This window comes from Xiphophorus maculatus, chromosome 1 (genome assembly GCF_002775205.1).
Source record: "Xiphophorus maculatus strain JP 163 A chromosome 1, X_maculatus-5.0-male, whole genome shotgun sequence".
Classification (NCBI taxonomy): Eukaryota; Metazoa; Chordata; class Actinopteri; order Cyprinodontiformes; family Poeciliidae; genus Xiphophorus; species Xiphophorus maculatus.
Window position 1 is genome coordinate 8,605,654 of NC_036443.1, and position 16,979 is coordinate 8,622,632.

Genomic DNA, 16,979 nt, shown 5'->3' on the forward strand with positions numbered 1-16,979 from the left:
CCAAAGCAGCTAAGAAAAACTACAAAACGGATAAAAGTTTTTTCTCTTAATAATCAAAGAGTCTTTTGCTCTTCTTCTCCTGATGTCTCATTTTTCCGTCTGAATCAACTTGACGAAAGGAAAGCAGTCAATGCACAATAAAAGAATAGCTAAGTTAGTAAAACAAGATTTTGCTACATTGAAGAAATCAACAAACTATGGATGGATGGGTGGATAGAATAAAAATAAAAACGTACAATTTTTTTGTTTGTTTTATGCATCTGTCTTTTATTTATTTTCCTGATTGAAATGTATTGTAAGGTCATAATTTGTCATTCATCACATTACATGGCATGATGCACCAGGTCTACTACACCCATTTACAAGAGGAATACACGGAAACATACACAAGGTTTTACAATAGGGAAACAGGAAGTTTAGCTCATTGCACTTACAACAGTGAATGGAACACTTTGTTGTCGTTTTTAGGCTCTTTTTGTTTTTACTCTTTTCTTCAATCAGCTGGGTTATTTTCATCGTTTCGTTCACCTTCTCCCTGAATCTTCATCACGTAATGATCCACCCTGGACTTGGAAGTCAAAATATTTTTCTCATATATATATATATATATTTTTGTTTTGTTTTAGATGTCATCTCGTTTAACAAACACAACATGTATAGAAACTCTACACAGACCAATATTTTTTTTTTCAATTCCATATCCGAATACAATGATTTCTTTTTTTTTTTTTTTTCTTTTAAATATAATAATGACTTTTAAACCGTCCATACAAGCCAGCCACGTACAAACACAATGCAGTTTGTCAGCTGATCACGGCTCCGGTTTGTAGATTCGTTTTTGTCGTTTTCGTACACAAACAAAACAAAAAAAAAGAGAAGCACAAGTTTCGGCAGGGAGTTCTTGGCTTGCATACGCTGCAGCTGGGGTCGCTGCTTGCAGTATAAAGGCCTCTCTCTCTCTCACACGCCTCTTGTGCACGTGTGTGTCTGTCTGCGTGTGTGTGTGTGGTGGTGACTTGAGATTTACATGTTGTACAGGACATGTCCCACATGGCATTTACATGTTTGTTTGGAGTGGACTCCGGTCGGTTCACATCTGGTATTTACACTGGAATAAGGATGGCAGGTAGGGGGGGGTCAAAGGTCAGAGAGGTGGCTGGGGTAGTGGTTGGGCTTACAGGGGAAAATGTGGAAGGTGTCCAGATCATGCACTTGTCACTTTTACAGATAAAAGATGAAATGACGGTGACAAACAGACAATTTTCCTCATGGCTGCTTCTTTACTTATGACCTCTCACCTATATGAAACATTTACTTTATATATATATATATATATATTTATATACGCATTTGTTTTGTTTGAAAATCTTGCATCACATCCTGTCACACGTTGACCGACGGTAAAGAGCACTGGCACTGGAGCTATGCTCAGTGCGAGCACAAAGATGCTACCTTTTGGGTTTTACAACAAACACCCACAGCCTGGACGTCCCAAAAGCGACTGACGGTGCATAAGAAAAAAACAAAAAGTATAAAGTCTTCCAGTGGAAGTCAGATTAATCAAGTTCAAAGCCTTCTTTTAAAACACGGACTTCTTACAGATTCACGTCTGTGCATTTGTTTTCTATTGCAAACTAATAGAAACTTTAGTCCACTTGAAAGCAGATAAATAGAACATTTATTGAGATATTGTTTTTTTTTTCATGACTTTTGTAGTTGAAACATCGGTGAAAAAAACAGGCTGTGATGCGTACGCTGTGGTCTGATTAGTCTAGATACAGAAAGACACCATGCAGTGTGAGGACAGAGACTCCATGACTGGCTGGAGGGCAGTAACAGGATGGCTTTCTTCAGTGACCAGTATTGTAATATAGAAGCCCTTACTGCTATGCATATTTAAGTCATCTTCATTGGCTGTATTCATGCAGGAGCAAAAAGAAAGACAGAAGAAAATAAAAAGCAAACACATTAAATATAAACAAGAAGTGGAATAATCTTATTTCTGGACAATTCTTCTTACTAATCGTGTGCTAGTGGCTGTGTCATTCTCACACACACACACACACACACACACACACACACACACACACACACACACACACACACACACACACACACACACACACACGCACACACACGCACACACACCCACACACACACACACACCCACTGACTTCCTGCACCTGCATGAACACACTCACGGTCTTCTAGCGTCGTCTGAATGTCTTCCGTTGCAAGGCTGCATTACGCGTGTGTGCTTTCCTGAGGCAGAAGTGATTGAGAATCATTTTATTTTGTTTTCATTTTTATATATATATATGTATTTTTTTTTACAAACTTCCAAAAATGTAAGACACAAAATAGAGGAAGTTGGTGTTAAATTGGGTAAATCTAGACTTTCGTGCGCATCATCTACTTTTAAGGTTTTTGTTCATTTTGTTTAAAACACTGATCTAGAGGAAGTGCATCTGTAAAATAAACTCTGTTTGGATCATGTGCATCCAACTTATTGGAGGTCAATGAAAGGCATGAAATGTTGCTGTTTAAGTTTTTGGAACAAAGGTAAAATACCTTTGCCACTATATCATTTATTAAATAAAATAAACTCTGTTTAGGCAGAATTTCTATTTATGCGTTGACAATCTGATTATATTTGTTGTGCAATAACATAAGCAATAGATCGATCTTTATATAAGATATCTTTCGTCATATAGTGCTTTTGTGGCTAGATTTGTTTCAGCCTTTATTCCCGTTATCTTAATATCTCCTCTCTGTTTGATAAAATAAGTTTTTACATAGAATAAATTATATTTTTAATATTTCAAAAAAATATATAGACTATTTTTACATGGATAAGTGATTTGTGAAAGTCATAAGAGTTCTGAAAAGGTTTGGAGGGATCTTTTTTCACATATATAATTGAGGTCTCAGTCAGGGGTTTTTGTTCCCTATAAACTATTTTATTAAAATCTATGGAATGTATATGCAGTAAAAGAAACACATATTACATAATCTAACCAGCGACATTCTGGATACTTAGGTTTTCCTTGCTTATTTGTCCCAATGGGAGTTTCCTCAGGTCAGAGTCAATATGCTGCTCCACCAGAGGGTTAGCTAGGTTAGGAAAGCGACCATAATCTCCTGATAACGCACCTAAAATGCACATAGCTTTACCATTTGTTTATAAAATCATATCTGACTCAACAAATACACCTACCAGCTTCAGTAAACTCTCGTGTTGTTCCTGCTGTTGTTTTTGTAGGGAGTAATTTGGTGAAGCATGCGACATGTTGATAGTTCAGCTAGCAACGTATTTCACAAGTGATTGGAGTTAATGTGAATAAGGCTTACAGAAAAATATATACTACCCCTTAGTAAAATTAGCTTTGAACATCTTAAAATTGAATCTGTGGTGTTTCAGCTACACAGCTCTCCCGCCTAACACAACTAGCTACAACTAGCTGCTGCTCCTGATATGGACTTTTTTTTTTTTCTTTACTGTGGTGTAAATGTACTTCTTAAGGATGGAAAACTTTAACATTTGTTAAGTCAAAACAAAAATATTTGGAATTATGCCTACCTAAAATTGTGATTCTTGACAAAATGTTGTGTTCAAATTGTGCATGCAGTTGCTGGGTGTGTGGCTAGCATGAAACCTGCAAATGCAAGAAACACCTTCAGGTGTTGGGAATTTAGTCACAGACTTCAGTATTGATCATTTAAAATGCCTCTATTGCAATCCTATTTTTCGGATCATGACATCCCCTTAAATGACTTTTATTTTTTTTTGGATTACCTTAATTTTTAGCCACATTTCCTAAGTGTGCTGCTACCAAAAAGCTAACACATTTATGTAAACTGGCAGATGATTTTTGCTCTGTACATTTACTTTCCAGTGTACATTCCACAATGACACATGCCTCCAAATTCACTGTTACCCAAAAATAATCACATCAGGAATGCTCTGAATAGTGCTTCACTGCACCATAGAAAGATACATCTTATAGGGCACTTTTGCTTCAGTAGAAGTTTACAGTACTTAATTTAAAACTAATCTACAGATTTATATTTATTTGTGTATTTTTTAAACGCCTAAATTAGATTTTTCTTTTAAGATCAGAGCAAAACGTCCTGTGGAGAAGCATTGTCTGCACAATGACATTATTATAGCAAATTCTGTTTCTGGTCAGGAGAGAAGCCCTGAGCAGCCCAACACCTATAATATAGTTAAGTATATAAATCTTTAGAAAGCTTTTCTGTGAACCCAGTTCAGTTCTGCTAAACTAATCAACAAAGTTATTACTGGGAAAGACGTATTCATGACAACTTGGACATTTCACTCTCGATCTACATATATATTATAGAGCTGTTGTTTACCAGACAGCGTTTCAGCTCAATGACTGTTCAAATACTTTTAACCAATTTCACTGCTGCCCAAAAGGCTTGGTGAGCAGCGCTTCCTGGCCATGTTACAAGTGAAATTTCCCAGTTGTTGTGAACATGTCTTCAGCTCCCCATATCAAAGGAGAAGCGACGTGTTTTTTATTACAAAATTTCACAGAAATGAAACAAAGCAGACATGGTTTCTAACTGAGGAGTGATCAACAATGACTGCAACTTCCTTCTACGTTATTCTTCACATGCCTTCACCGCCTCAGGTTTTTCTCAAACAGGATTCATTGCATAGAACGACTTTGCCTCCTTTGCCTGCGATGCTCGTCGTGGTTGAACTTTTTGTTTTTTTCCCCACATTAGGTGATGGTTATTTTTTATATACTCGCATACTGAACCCCCGAACACGCACATACATACACGCATACGTACAAACGTCAGGAACAGAACAATATAGAGGTGACCGAGGTTTTCCTCTGCGCCGGGGCAGCATGCGAAGGTTCCCAGCAAGCGTTCACAAAGACAATATACAGCAGAAGTTGGTTGGTTTGGAGAAAGAGGGGGAGGTGGAGAAGGAGGCCTCGCCCAGTTGGGGCCTGTCATGAGGGCCGGACCGCAGATTCCCCACAATGCACTGCAGGAGCAAAAGCAGGGCGAATACTGACCTGAGAATATTTCCAAGGTGACTGACAGTCTGAGAGAAAAGATTTGTTTCTGTTGTCTTGGAGAAGGGGTGTCGGGTCAGACGTCTGAACTCCCACCGCGATAGAAAATAGGCCGTTTTTTTTTTGTTTGTTTTTTTAAAAAGGCGAGTGACTTTGTGGCACATCAGAGTGTGTTATTTTTGGTTCCTCAGTCACATGACAGCAGGTTTTTTTTTTTTGAGTAAGATCACTGACACCACTCCAAGTGTGCTTTCAGGTTCACATTTGACAGAGTGAAGACACATGCGGACACAGCTGTGTAAGGAGTCCATCTCGGAGAATCAGAAGAATCCCAATAAAAACCTCCAAAAACAGACACTCCCTCTTGCCTCCCACACTGAAGAGTGATGAATGGTCCAGCTCTGCTGCTTTTCTGCGCCTCTCTGCTGCCCTGCAGTGCTCTCAGATCAGACTCCAGCTGAAGAAAAGCAGCACGTCGGTCCGAACCGCCAGTCTGGGCGTCACCGAACTCCTGCTCTCTGCTAAGTTCATACAGCAGCAGTCCAACAAGTGGTGCGTTTGAGTCACACTAAAGCCGAGCTTTGGCGGTAAACCACACAAACGAAGGCAACACATTTTTGGAAAAGGACACAAAATTGTGCTATTCACTTTCTTACCTCTTACTCTATTGCTTTCATAATTATTGATAGGAACAAAGAGTCTGAAAACTGTCAACGGGAGGGGAGCCTAGTTCAATTTAACAAAACGCTAGAAAATAAATAAAATCATATCACAAGAAAATATATATATATATAAAGAAAAACAATGGTAAGGTAAAAAAATAGAAATTAACCTCTCTGTGGCTGTGGTTCCAGCTTACCTAACGGCATAAAAATACGCCGCCTCTGATTTAAAATGAAACATTTGAAATAATTAAGGCGATGTTGGTAAACTGCAACATAAAAAACAGGCAATTGACACAGAAGAAGAAGAAAAAAAAACACAAAAAGGCAAATTAACTAAAAGTCAAAATTGTGGAGCATTTTGGAGATTTGCCACATAAACTGATAGTAAATATTGTCTTAATGGCTTTAAATTGGCTAGAAAGTAACCCCACTGTTTCATTTGCCTCACTTAGTCATACAGCTTTCTTAAAAAAAAAAAAACATAAAAAAACTAATAAAAAAAGGAAACTAAACAAAAAGCTCTTCTTATTCCCATGGCCAGATCCTTTGTGTTGCTTAATTAACCTTTCTTTGCTATTATTTACGCCTTTAAGCTCAGATGTCTTTATGGCCTCAGTTACATAATGATGAAACAGTGTAAGGTCTTGGTTATAAAGTTCCATGCATTCCCATGTTTTCTGCTAGTTCAAATCCACACTACTCTTGTTTAAAGACATGGCAACTTGTGAACTGTTGCAGTGGGGTGTGGAAAGAAAGAAGAGCTGGCATTCAAGAAACGCAAAAGAAGTGAAGAAGAAGGGCACAGTTCCTCAGCTGGAATGTCGATAGAGGGTGAAAATTAAAAAAAAATAATAAATGCGTGGCGACATGCTTGGGCTGTGTCGGCCGCCGCTTCTTCATCGTCTGCTTCATTCATAGTGACGTTTCGATGATTTCCTCGTCGGTATTCGGTGGTCTAATGAGACGACCTTTGTACAAGAAAAACCTGTGATGCCTCTGTGAGTTTTCACTTCTTTTTTTTTTTTTGCTCATTGTTTACTTTGGAAAAAGATAGAAAAGAGGAGAGGTGACTTATATTCCTTCAAGATTGAGCACAGGACTGGAAAACCAAGCTACCACCTTCTACAGGAAGTTAGGATGAAAGCAGCTCTCGTGGATAAATGCGGTCGTCGGTCCTTCCGCACCAAGTCAACGTAACTTTTAAATCCACGTGTCGGGCTGTGGGGGACCTCTGCATGAACACGGCTCCCGCTGCTGGGAGGGAGGGTGATCACGGTCGTACAGCTGTTTCTTCTGCTGCCACTTTCAGCCCCCAGCTGCTCTGTTTCCATGTAGGGGTGTAGATGTTTGTAGCTTCTGCAGGTTTTCTGAGAGAAGCTGCATAACAATGAGGATCCTTCTGAAGCTGGATGTCGGCTCGGGCTTGGAATGATCTGAAAAGAAGAAGAAAAAGGAGAATTAAGTGAGAAAAAAAACCAAAAAAAAAAAAACCTCAAACTGACCAAAAACATTTTAATGATTGAATGTCTCTGTAGGTCCTCTACAAATAACCTGTTTACGCATCATGTTTATTCATGAGAAAATGAATAAACATTGTTGTACTTGTCAGGAACAGATATCTAAATAGAGCTGAAGATACACTGAGTCTACACTGAAATGTACTACGAAAAAAAAAAAAATCAACTCATGTGTGGAATCAGATAACATTTTTCCTAAATATTCTTGACTGGTGATAAACTCAAAAATGTATTTATTTTTTTTCATTCACAGAAAACTCTATATACAAGCATTATCAGGTCACACAACATGTCCCCATGTGGAAGTTGTTAATGAGTGAAGAAGTTAAGAGGTCAGCCATTTTCAGCATCACTGAGGTGTTTAAAATAAGCTGCATGGCTCATTCAGGCTGCAAGAAAGCAAGCGAGAGCCACACTTTAAGCAGAGAAAAAAAAAAGCAAAGCTGATTTATTCATTTGAACCTTCTTCTGTCAGGGGACATGCATGATCTGTAAATGTTGACATTTTCAGCTTCAACAAACAACAGTTTTGTAATGTGAGTTGCTCAGAGTCTATGCTCCCCTCAGCAAATTCATAATCTCTCTTTTAAAATAAAAATCTAATTTAAAAAACCCAGTGACACTTGTGCAGCAGATCAATTAAACAGTGACAATCAAACACAATTCTCCTTTGTTTCCCCCCAAACACATTTGCACAACAGCAGGATCCTCTGTCAGAGTCCAAACCCGTTTTCCATGTCTTTCCCATTCCACACTGAAATTTTAAGATATTTTCCCCGGTTTTAAACATCTGGGCACAAATATTAAGAGATATTTGCTTAAATTATTAAGCTGCAGGCTTGATGTAGCAGATGGGGCAAAAGGGGACATCTTGAGAAAGTTGCTGTTGGAAAGTTACATTTGTATGTTTTGGAAAAGTTTTCGATGCTCAATTTTATTTTTTCCTTCTCCATACAAAGCCAGACTGGGAAAGAAATCCCTTCCTCCCATTAGGAATGCACAACGTCACTAATTTGGTCACAAACACGAGATGTGGTACACAAAAGTGTCCACCAGATGGTGTATGAGTCCAAAACTGCACTGCATATTTTATACATAGACAAACAATATACAGTATATAGCTATTCATGAAAACTCTGTCATTGATATTTTTAGTGAGAGTGTAAAATAGGCAACATTTCAAATTGTTCTTTCTTTATATCTTAAAAAAATAATAAAGCAGATGGATGCAGATGGTTTCAGTAGAACCCATCAAGATTCATCCATCCTTACGTGCTGCAATTTCAGCAGGATGTTCTTTAAAGGTTTGCTGCTAAAGAGTTGCTTTCCTGTTTCTTAACACTATTTAAAATTGTATTTGACACAGTTGTTAAATCAGGTTTGATTTGGGTTGCAACATATCCTGTTTTGTGAATATCGTCTATAATTTAAGGTGAATTTCTTCTGATTTGTTTTAGAGTTAGCCCAATTTTTCACACCTGTTTTTTTTCTCTCTCTCCCATCTGAGTTAATCACGGATTTTCTTGTCTTCGGCAGATGCAGCTCTGATGATTTCCCCGTGACTTGTGTAAACAAAGCACATAACTACCTGCCTTCATTTAATGCTTGTTTCATCAGAGTCTTTCATCTGTAATGCCTTCCATTCAAACTGATGTTTCTTTGAAATTAAAAAATTGCAGTCAAAAAAAAAAAATGCTGTGGCAACGTGGAATAAATAGCTTCGCATTATGTACATGAGCGGTACCTAACTTCCATGTTAAAACATGCAGAAAGCGGCTGTGGTAAGCAAAGAGACGAGGCCACAAGAACTACTAACTCAGCCTGTCAGCCTGCTGACGTGGCTCCTATGGGGACACAATGTGAAGGACGCATGTTGTGGTGCCGCTTCAGACGACACGAGAGAAATGTCACTTGTACTCTCTGGGACTTCAGGGCCGCCTCACAGCCATCAAGGCTTTAAAAAAGAAAAACAAATTGCACAGAGCCATTGCTTAACGCCTTAGATATTCACAATAACATGATGAACCTCAGCATCTTTATGCAGGAATTCTTATTCTTATTATTAAAGCTGATCGTAAAGCTAAAAAACATAAGTCATTACAACAACATTTTAAAACTTGAACCCTGCTCTGGCTCATGATGTAAAACCCGAGGCTCCGAGCGTCACCTCGGTTTTAAAGCTCTAAAATTGAACGTTTTCAGCATCATTTGAACTTTTGGTGGCCTAATCAAAGACCGAAAGCAGGTCTTGGATCAGGACGAAAAATTGAGTCGTTTCTAACGCTGCTGCGACTTTGGTTATTTGTTTGCATGCAAACTTTGTGCGTAAGCTTTTACATAATCAGCACAAGAGAAAAGCACAAGTTGCCAGCCACCTGATGCTGGATTTAGTCAAACAGCAAACAATCATTTCCGTTCTAAGCTCTGCTAAAAAAACAAAACAAACAAACAAAAAAAAACTTCAGAAGCCATGATGCAATGGCACTGTAACAAGATTGCTGAAGGAATACATTTATCATCAGACAGTTTTGCTAGGAAGAGATCGTTGAAAGACTGACACGGACTACTTTACCTTGTATTAATTTCTTTTGTTGTATTTCATTGAACCCCAGTGGAAGACATCAAAGTTTGTGGTTTTAACAACCAGTTAAAGGGGAATAAAGAGTGTTTCTATCCCGATTCCCATCAGAACTTTTACCATAAAATGACTTAACTCATCTTTTTCCTTCCCACTCTGCGTGTGACCCGGGTTTAGCTTCTCCAAACATGCGTTCTATCACCAAACTTAATCGATTCTGCTGAACACGCACTGGAACATGGACAGTGGTGCACATAACCGTGTTCGAATAAGAAAAACAACACACAAACAATACTGGCTCGGTGGGCAGAGAGTTGAATTCGAAGGGTCGCGTATTCAAACATGGCGAGCAGGATCGAGGACAGGAAGAAAAAGAAAGAAAATGTTTTCATTGTTGAAAACATATCTGCAGAGCTCTGACCAGAGCTTCTTCAAACACCTTTGGGGCTGAAGTGGAGCAGTGAGTCAGGCCATCAGAAGCCAACCTACATAATGCTGCCTTGACTGAATGGGAGCAAACACCCACAGCTAGTTTCTGTAAGGAACATCCTCCACAAAAACACTGGGAGAAGATTGAACGTACAGACATAATCTCTCTGTATTGTAAACAAAAATAACACGAAGATGATACCAGGAAGAGAAAATGACACAGTATGTAGAGGCAACAACATTTTTAGAGAGACGAAAATAACCACAGCATTTAGGCAGAACAAGGCAAGATCTAAAAAGGGAAAAAAAAAGATACAGTGGGGATCTTATCAGTGAGAGAGAGAGAGAGAGAGAGTCTATATGAGAAATGGAGGAAAGGAAGAGAAAAATGTTTGAAAGCTGGAGTAGTGTGTGGGAGGATTGACAGAAAGAGAGAGAGACCCTGCCACAGCAGCAGCCACATGAGGCAGTTAAGCGCTGCATGGCTGCACAGAGCAGAAACACGCTCAGTGCAACACTGGATTCACACTGTGAAATAAACCGGCAACTTCAAGGCCTGCCCTTCATCCGCTGCGGCATCAAAGGCTTCAGAAGCCACTGTTATCAAGGCAGAGCAACGCAGCCATTTCTGCTGCTTCTTCTTACAGTTGCAACACAGAGCATCCTGTCACGTCTGATTAAAGAAACCTGCGGAGATGTCTGTTTAGGGATCAGTATGTCTAAAAGGTAAAAATAAATAAATAATATACAGTCACGCAATTGTTGGATGTGTTTTGCAACATCTGTCCGCCCTTCCTCCCTACCTGGCATTAAATCAGACTCAACCTTTCCCGTGTTAGCTCAGTTAGAACGAGCAGAATTATTTATATTTGCTGAATGCCAAAAATGCCAGTATTGTCTTTAAAGCTGAATGACTTGGGTCAAACTGTCATGGTCCTTTTGCAAAACCCATTCATTTTCTTGATTTTAATTACCATGCTGATGTTCTGAGAGGTTGCTTCAATATTTCCACATAGTGTCCATTCCTTTTGATTGCATTTTATTTATTTTTTTTTGCACCAGTCCCTCCTGCAGCAACAAACATACACTCTACTCTACACTCTTCTTTTTATGTGGCTTTTAGAATAATGGTTCTTCTTTTCTGAGTGGTCTTTCAGCCCAGTGTTGGTACATAACTTGTTTCTGTTTCTGTTTATACTTTAGTATGTATCTTAATATACAGGTACGTTGAAAAAAATGTATATTGTGTCTTCTGGACATTTGCACAATCAGAAGTCTTCCTCATTTCGCCTATTGAGCCAGACGGAGAGCCCGCTCAGAGCCTCAGGAAGCATTTGCTCGTTAATTAGTTGACTGGAGTTTGACACCATCAGTTTTTTATGACAATTTCACAATTTTTACAGAGATGCCGAATTTTTTGTTAGCTATAATCACATTTACAAGTAATAAAGACTCAAAAATGTTCACTCTAACCAATATGACTTTCTCTTTCTAAAATGAGAAGAAAAAAAATCCACAATATTCTAATGTGCAAAATGTATCTGTACTTTGATGTAGCCTAATCATGCAATAAAAATCTAACTAAATAAAGAACTGGGTGGCCCTCGTAGGTTATCACAGAAGCTACCTCTTAAAGTAAAATTGGAAGGAAAGAATCGAGGTCACAAAGTTTGGATTTCCGCAGCTTAAAATATCCTGTCAGATATTTATGTTTCCAAGGTAAAAGTACCTTACTGTCTGGCCTGTCAGAGAGATCAGAGTGTTCTCTCTGCCTTTGTATGCTCAGATCTGAGACATGAAGCATCCAAAGGGATTCAAGTTTGTTTTGGCTGCAAAAAGAGGCAGACATATTTTAGTCAAGGCCCCCTCACCTCCACTCCCCTTCGGACTGCAAACTCACAACTGGGGATTAAATTACAAAGCAGGATTAGAGTCTCACAAAGAAAACTTCCAGTTTAACTTGGCTTCTGGAATTCAGCATCTTTGGAAAACTAATTAAACTCACCAAATGGATATAAATCTTATTTGTGGAACACCAGGACTCCTGATGTTTCGATGTGGTGTGGCGTTTTCCTTCGAGTATATTAGAACACTTTCGATCCGTGTTAGACAGCCAAATTATTGTTATTAGCTGTTATCACTCACATAATGCGGCTTTAATTTGATAGCAGTCTACTGGATGACGGGTCAACCTGCATCTTGTAATAGATCAGATGAGAAAGATATCAACACTAATCAAAGATTATCGTAATAACACAAACCAGATTACGTAGGTGGCATGATGTGATTATGGGAACAAATGTAATGTCTGAGCAGATGTTGGAAGGTGAAAGATTTTTTTTGACAACAAAATATTTTATATAGCTTAAACCAAAAGAGCATACAGATTTTAACACGTATCTTGCTAAGGAGAGTTGGAGCTCTAGAGTTGTTTTGCGCTTTCTGCAGGAGTCACACATCTAGATGTTGAAGGAATTTGCTGGAATGTCATTGAGGAGACTGGCAGCTGTACCTAGATGTTTTTACACGTGTAAATTATCGTCGCCACATAAAACGAAGGTTAGAAAAATGCCTAACGGACATTCGTTGATTGAATGCAACAACTGGTTTTTTGGGGTCTTTGCCCCGTGGGATTGTGTAAGGATTGGAAAACTTCCACAGAGTTCGTTATTTACTTTAAATTTTTCAACAAATGACATTGTGGAATTTGTTTGATATTTTTTGTACATTTGAGGTTACATTTCAATGCTTTCAGAACCTGGTAAAAGCCAGATTGTTTTCACTCTTCCTGAAAACATCAATTCCAGTCAAAAGTTATCTTATGGTCGTGAATGTACAAATCGATTTGAATACACACCATTATCAAATAGCAAACAATAAATATGTTGATCCAAAAACAACAATAAAAAATGAGTTCCAAAGAAATCCTAACTTAAAAGTTTAAAAAGATTTTATGTGCATGTGAAACCTAAGTACTCACCAGAACGCTCCGCTCTCCTCTCAGCCATCATCCTCTCTCTCTCCTTCCTTTCTCTTTTTTCAGGAAAACAAAAGCAGGGGGAACTTCACAGGTTTTTCTCGTATGAGGTCTCATGACTTCATTTATGACATTTTTCATAATCCTGCAAACACATTATTATCATTACTATTTAAAAACAGTATTTTAGGAGTTCATGTAAGTCTCACATTGACATACATCAATTAAAGCTTGTATTGCACTAGCATAAAATTGTTCTGTGGTGTATAAAGATGCGCCAGTGCAGATTTTTTAAAAAGCTGTCACTTATTCGAGCCTAGCAGTGAGGAGCGGGCCTGCAATTGTGATGCGTACATTTATTGTACTGAGACTTAATGCTTAAACGTTTAGAACCTGTAATTCTTTCCAAGCCTCAAATGCAATCCCTAAAGTTCACGACACTCAACATCAAAGCCAATAACCTGCTGCGATGGCACACAGTCTGTTTGGGATTTTATGTCAGAAACAAGTTCTTACTGTCAGTGCTAAATCTCTCGCCCTGCAACATGCAGAGCAGTCGAGACCGAAAATAACAGTGAGGAAGAGAAACAAATAGACGAGGACCAAACCCAGAGCAGACTGGGTAAACCGCTTTCATCCCCCTTCCTCTTCACGGCCAGCAAGAGTCAACACACTGCACACACAGCAGCAATCCAACAAAGCTTCATGAAAGTTATTCCTAAACCCGATGCACTCCAAAGAAACCCTTTCATGGCACTTCTTTCAGGAATCATTGACCCAAAATACCTCATTTTTACCTCATGTACAAGTCGGAGGGCCTCCAAAACGGGACTTGTAATATAAAGTCGCCGTAGAATACAAACAACAAACATTAGATATTCCATTTTATATAACTTATTTCCTATGTGAATAAACATACATACCTTATTTGTGTCACCTCAGAAGAAGGAGGTGAATTTCTTGCCAAAGCCAGAGATAGCTGCAGGAAAAGTAAGCAAGAAAAAAAAAAGGTTCGATAAATGTGTTAAAACGGACTTTTCAAACGTAACCTCCCTCCCCCAAAAACCACGGAGCAACGTCAACGCTTTTGAATTTAAACGGTCACCAATGCCACTTCAGGAGCTGTTGCTGAAGCTCTGTCAAATCACTGTCGGTGAAGTCTGAAGATAAGCAGCTGTAGGTGTTCAACGTCACTCTTTGGCTTGTCTGATGCTTTAGCATCAGCTTGTTTTGGCACAACTGACCTCTTGGTGCCACTCATAGACTCATGCAGAGCATCATACTGTCATCCTCCTGACGGGGAAATGGTCAATAAATAAATAATAAAAGAATGTAACGTATCGTAGAAAAATGTACTGTTCTGTGTCCAGAAGCAGCAGCAGGCCTTCCATTGTACACCCTTCACCCTTTTATGCATGAATTATGATCCTTTGTGTCAGAATTTTTTTTCCATTTTAAAAAAAAATGTCTTAAGGCATAAAAAAAGGTAGGAAAATTTTTTGTAAAAATATTTTCTTTTTCATTTTTTATTTTTCTGTGATCAATTGTAATTTTGTCCAAATACAAAGTTGTCATTTGAAAAATACATCAGTAGTATTGTTCCTTAGGGGTTATCTGATGTCACAATATTTTTTTTACTTGCAAGAGTCGTCTACAGTAGAAGGAGGGACCCTTCTTCTCCTGACAGACAATGTCTGTCGGCCATATTGTATTTAACAAAAATAATTTCTTCCATTTGCAGCTGATGGCCAGTAGTTGATGGTATATTTTATGATGCATTAGTGTCCACTTCAGTGGTCTGTGTGCATTTATAACATAAAAATCCACAGGAAGCACAAGAAAATGGCTTTTAGAACTGTAGTGACCACTATGCATGAAAGGGTTACATTAGACATTTGAAAGGAGATAATGTTTTATAAAATGTGGTTTATTTCTTTATATTTTCACCCACATTGTGACAGCAGCTTTTTTTTCTGACAGACTGAGTTTTCTTGTCACAGTGATGAAGCTGTTGCAAAATTGAGCTCTTTAGAGATGTGGCTTAAAAAAAAAAATCAACTAATGCTTAGAAACTTTTCCTCACTGTTGAATCATTTTGGTAAGGAAAATAATAATCAGGCAAAGAAATTTGAAAGCCTCTGAGGAGGCTCTGCTCATCCAGTTGACTTTGTATATCTTAGAAGACTCTCATTTGGGTAATAATAGCAACTCAATAAGTCCCCAAGCTTGTCCTGTCTGCGATGCGGTTTCAGTAGCCTGCCGTACCTTCTCCCAGCTTGCCGGCCTGCTCAGCAGCGCCTCCAGGAAGAATCTTGGAAAACATTCCTTCTCCCTCCATGCCAGGCTGACCTGCCGCCGCACTGCCGATGCCGCCGGGTCTCGGAGCTGCCTTGGAGCCTAAACAGTAGAAGGACAGAGGAGAAAGGGCAGAGAAATAAATGTAGTCCAGGTAGGAAGAAGTAAATGCTGCTCAACGTGGAGGGTGTACTATATTTTGCTGCATGTGAAACAAATCTTCATCAGAAAGAAAATGAAACGAATTAGATGTTAATGAGTTTGAAGCCATTTTCTTAGGGACTATCCTGCTTATCTTTGAGCCAATACAGTTGAGCTTTTTTATATAAATATAGATTTGACATACATTGTGTTTTGAAGTTATGTTGCACTTTTTGGGCGACTTCTTTTGGCCACATAACATACTTAAAAATGGAACCTCATTACTCTGCGAGGTGTTAAATTCAAACAAATAAGTGGCAAATAAAACTCAGACTTTTTACTGTATGAAATGGAAGTTTTAGTCTATTATAGGCGGCGTTGTGAGATTGATGTATGAAAGGCAATCGGCTCAATTATTTAGTATAACTTTGCAGTTATATAAAAATATCTTAAAACCTTCATGAATCATTATTTCAGTAGCTAATTATGTAATAACCTAACACTATTGGGCTTTCATATTGAGGGATAATCCTCATATTTACCTCAGATTAGGTAGAACATCAAATAATAATAACATAATTAAGGCATAGTGGACAGCAAGTGAGTGGTGAGAGTGATGGGATTTTCCGTGTATGTGTGTTGGGACTGAGCATCACCTATTCCTGTAAGCGGGGGCTGGCCTGCCTTTGAGGCCATGACAGGTGCCGCTTTCGCCCCAATTGCCGTTACAGGAGGTGTGTCGATCTTTGTCTGCACAGAGGGAAAAAAAAAGACAAATGTTGCTGCGTTTAGGCTAATTTAGCAGTAAATCTGTGGTTGTAGAGGGCCGTGGGAGAGAAAAACATGTTATGTAATCTGAATGTGGGTGACAAACTGGAATCATGAGGATCCAGTATTCATCTGTTCACTCAAACAAAAGCCGAATAAGACAGTGTTCAGATTTTGATACAGCGAGACAGCCAAAAATAGTATAAAAAAATACACATATTAGGAAACAGTGACGGCAGAATAAGACACTCAATTGTTAATTAAGCAGTGACAGTTTACTGAGACCTGAATGAGAAAACAGGGAGTTTCGCACCTGGAAACTGTCATTTCTGCTAAATAAGGTCTGATCTCCAGCACTGAAAGGTTTATTTGGGTATCAACTATACTGAATATACAATGATAAACACAATTCTAAATGGGACTTCTAAGTTCTTCAAAGATATAAAATGATATATGATCAATTACAATAGTATAACAATAACCAGAAGGAAGGCGTTTTAACTTCCATCTTTTATTAGAGAAAGCCTCCAAAGCAAAAATGTTTAGGATGAA

General features: G+C 38.5%; 1 protein-coding gene across 4 annotated transcripts in view; it reads right to left on the bottom strand.

Moving 5' to 3' along the window:
• Positions 1-3,470: 3,470 nt before the first annotated feature.
• Positions 3,471-16,979, bottom strand: part of LOC102217009 (protein bassoon-like) — a 101,815-nt gene continuing 88,306 nt past the window's right edge. For 3 of the 4 annotated variants that reach the window (XR_002754316.1, XR_002754315.1, XR_002754307.1), the window contains exons 11-15: positions 16,316-16,409; positions 15,489-15,620; positions 14,147-14,202; positions 13,227-13,368; positions 3,471-7,155 (exon numbers count right to left, since the gene is read on the bottom strand). Coding sequence is in view for 1 of the 4 variants with exons in the window: in XM_023350974.1 (XP_023206742.1) it covers positions 14,162-14,202; positions 15,489-15,620; positions 16,316-16,409 (267 nt within the window). In the remaining 3 variants the exon portion in view is untranslated. Of the gene's footprint in view, positions 7,156-13,226; positions 13,369-14,141; positions 14,203-15,488; positions 15,621-16,315; positions 16,410-16,979 lie in introns of those variants that run through there. The other variant, XM_023350974.1, reaches the window with a different exon arrangement.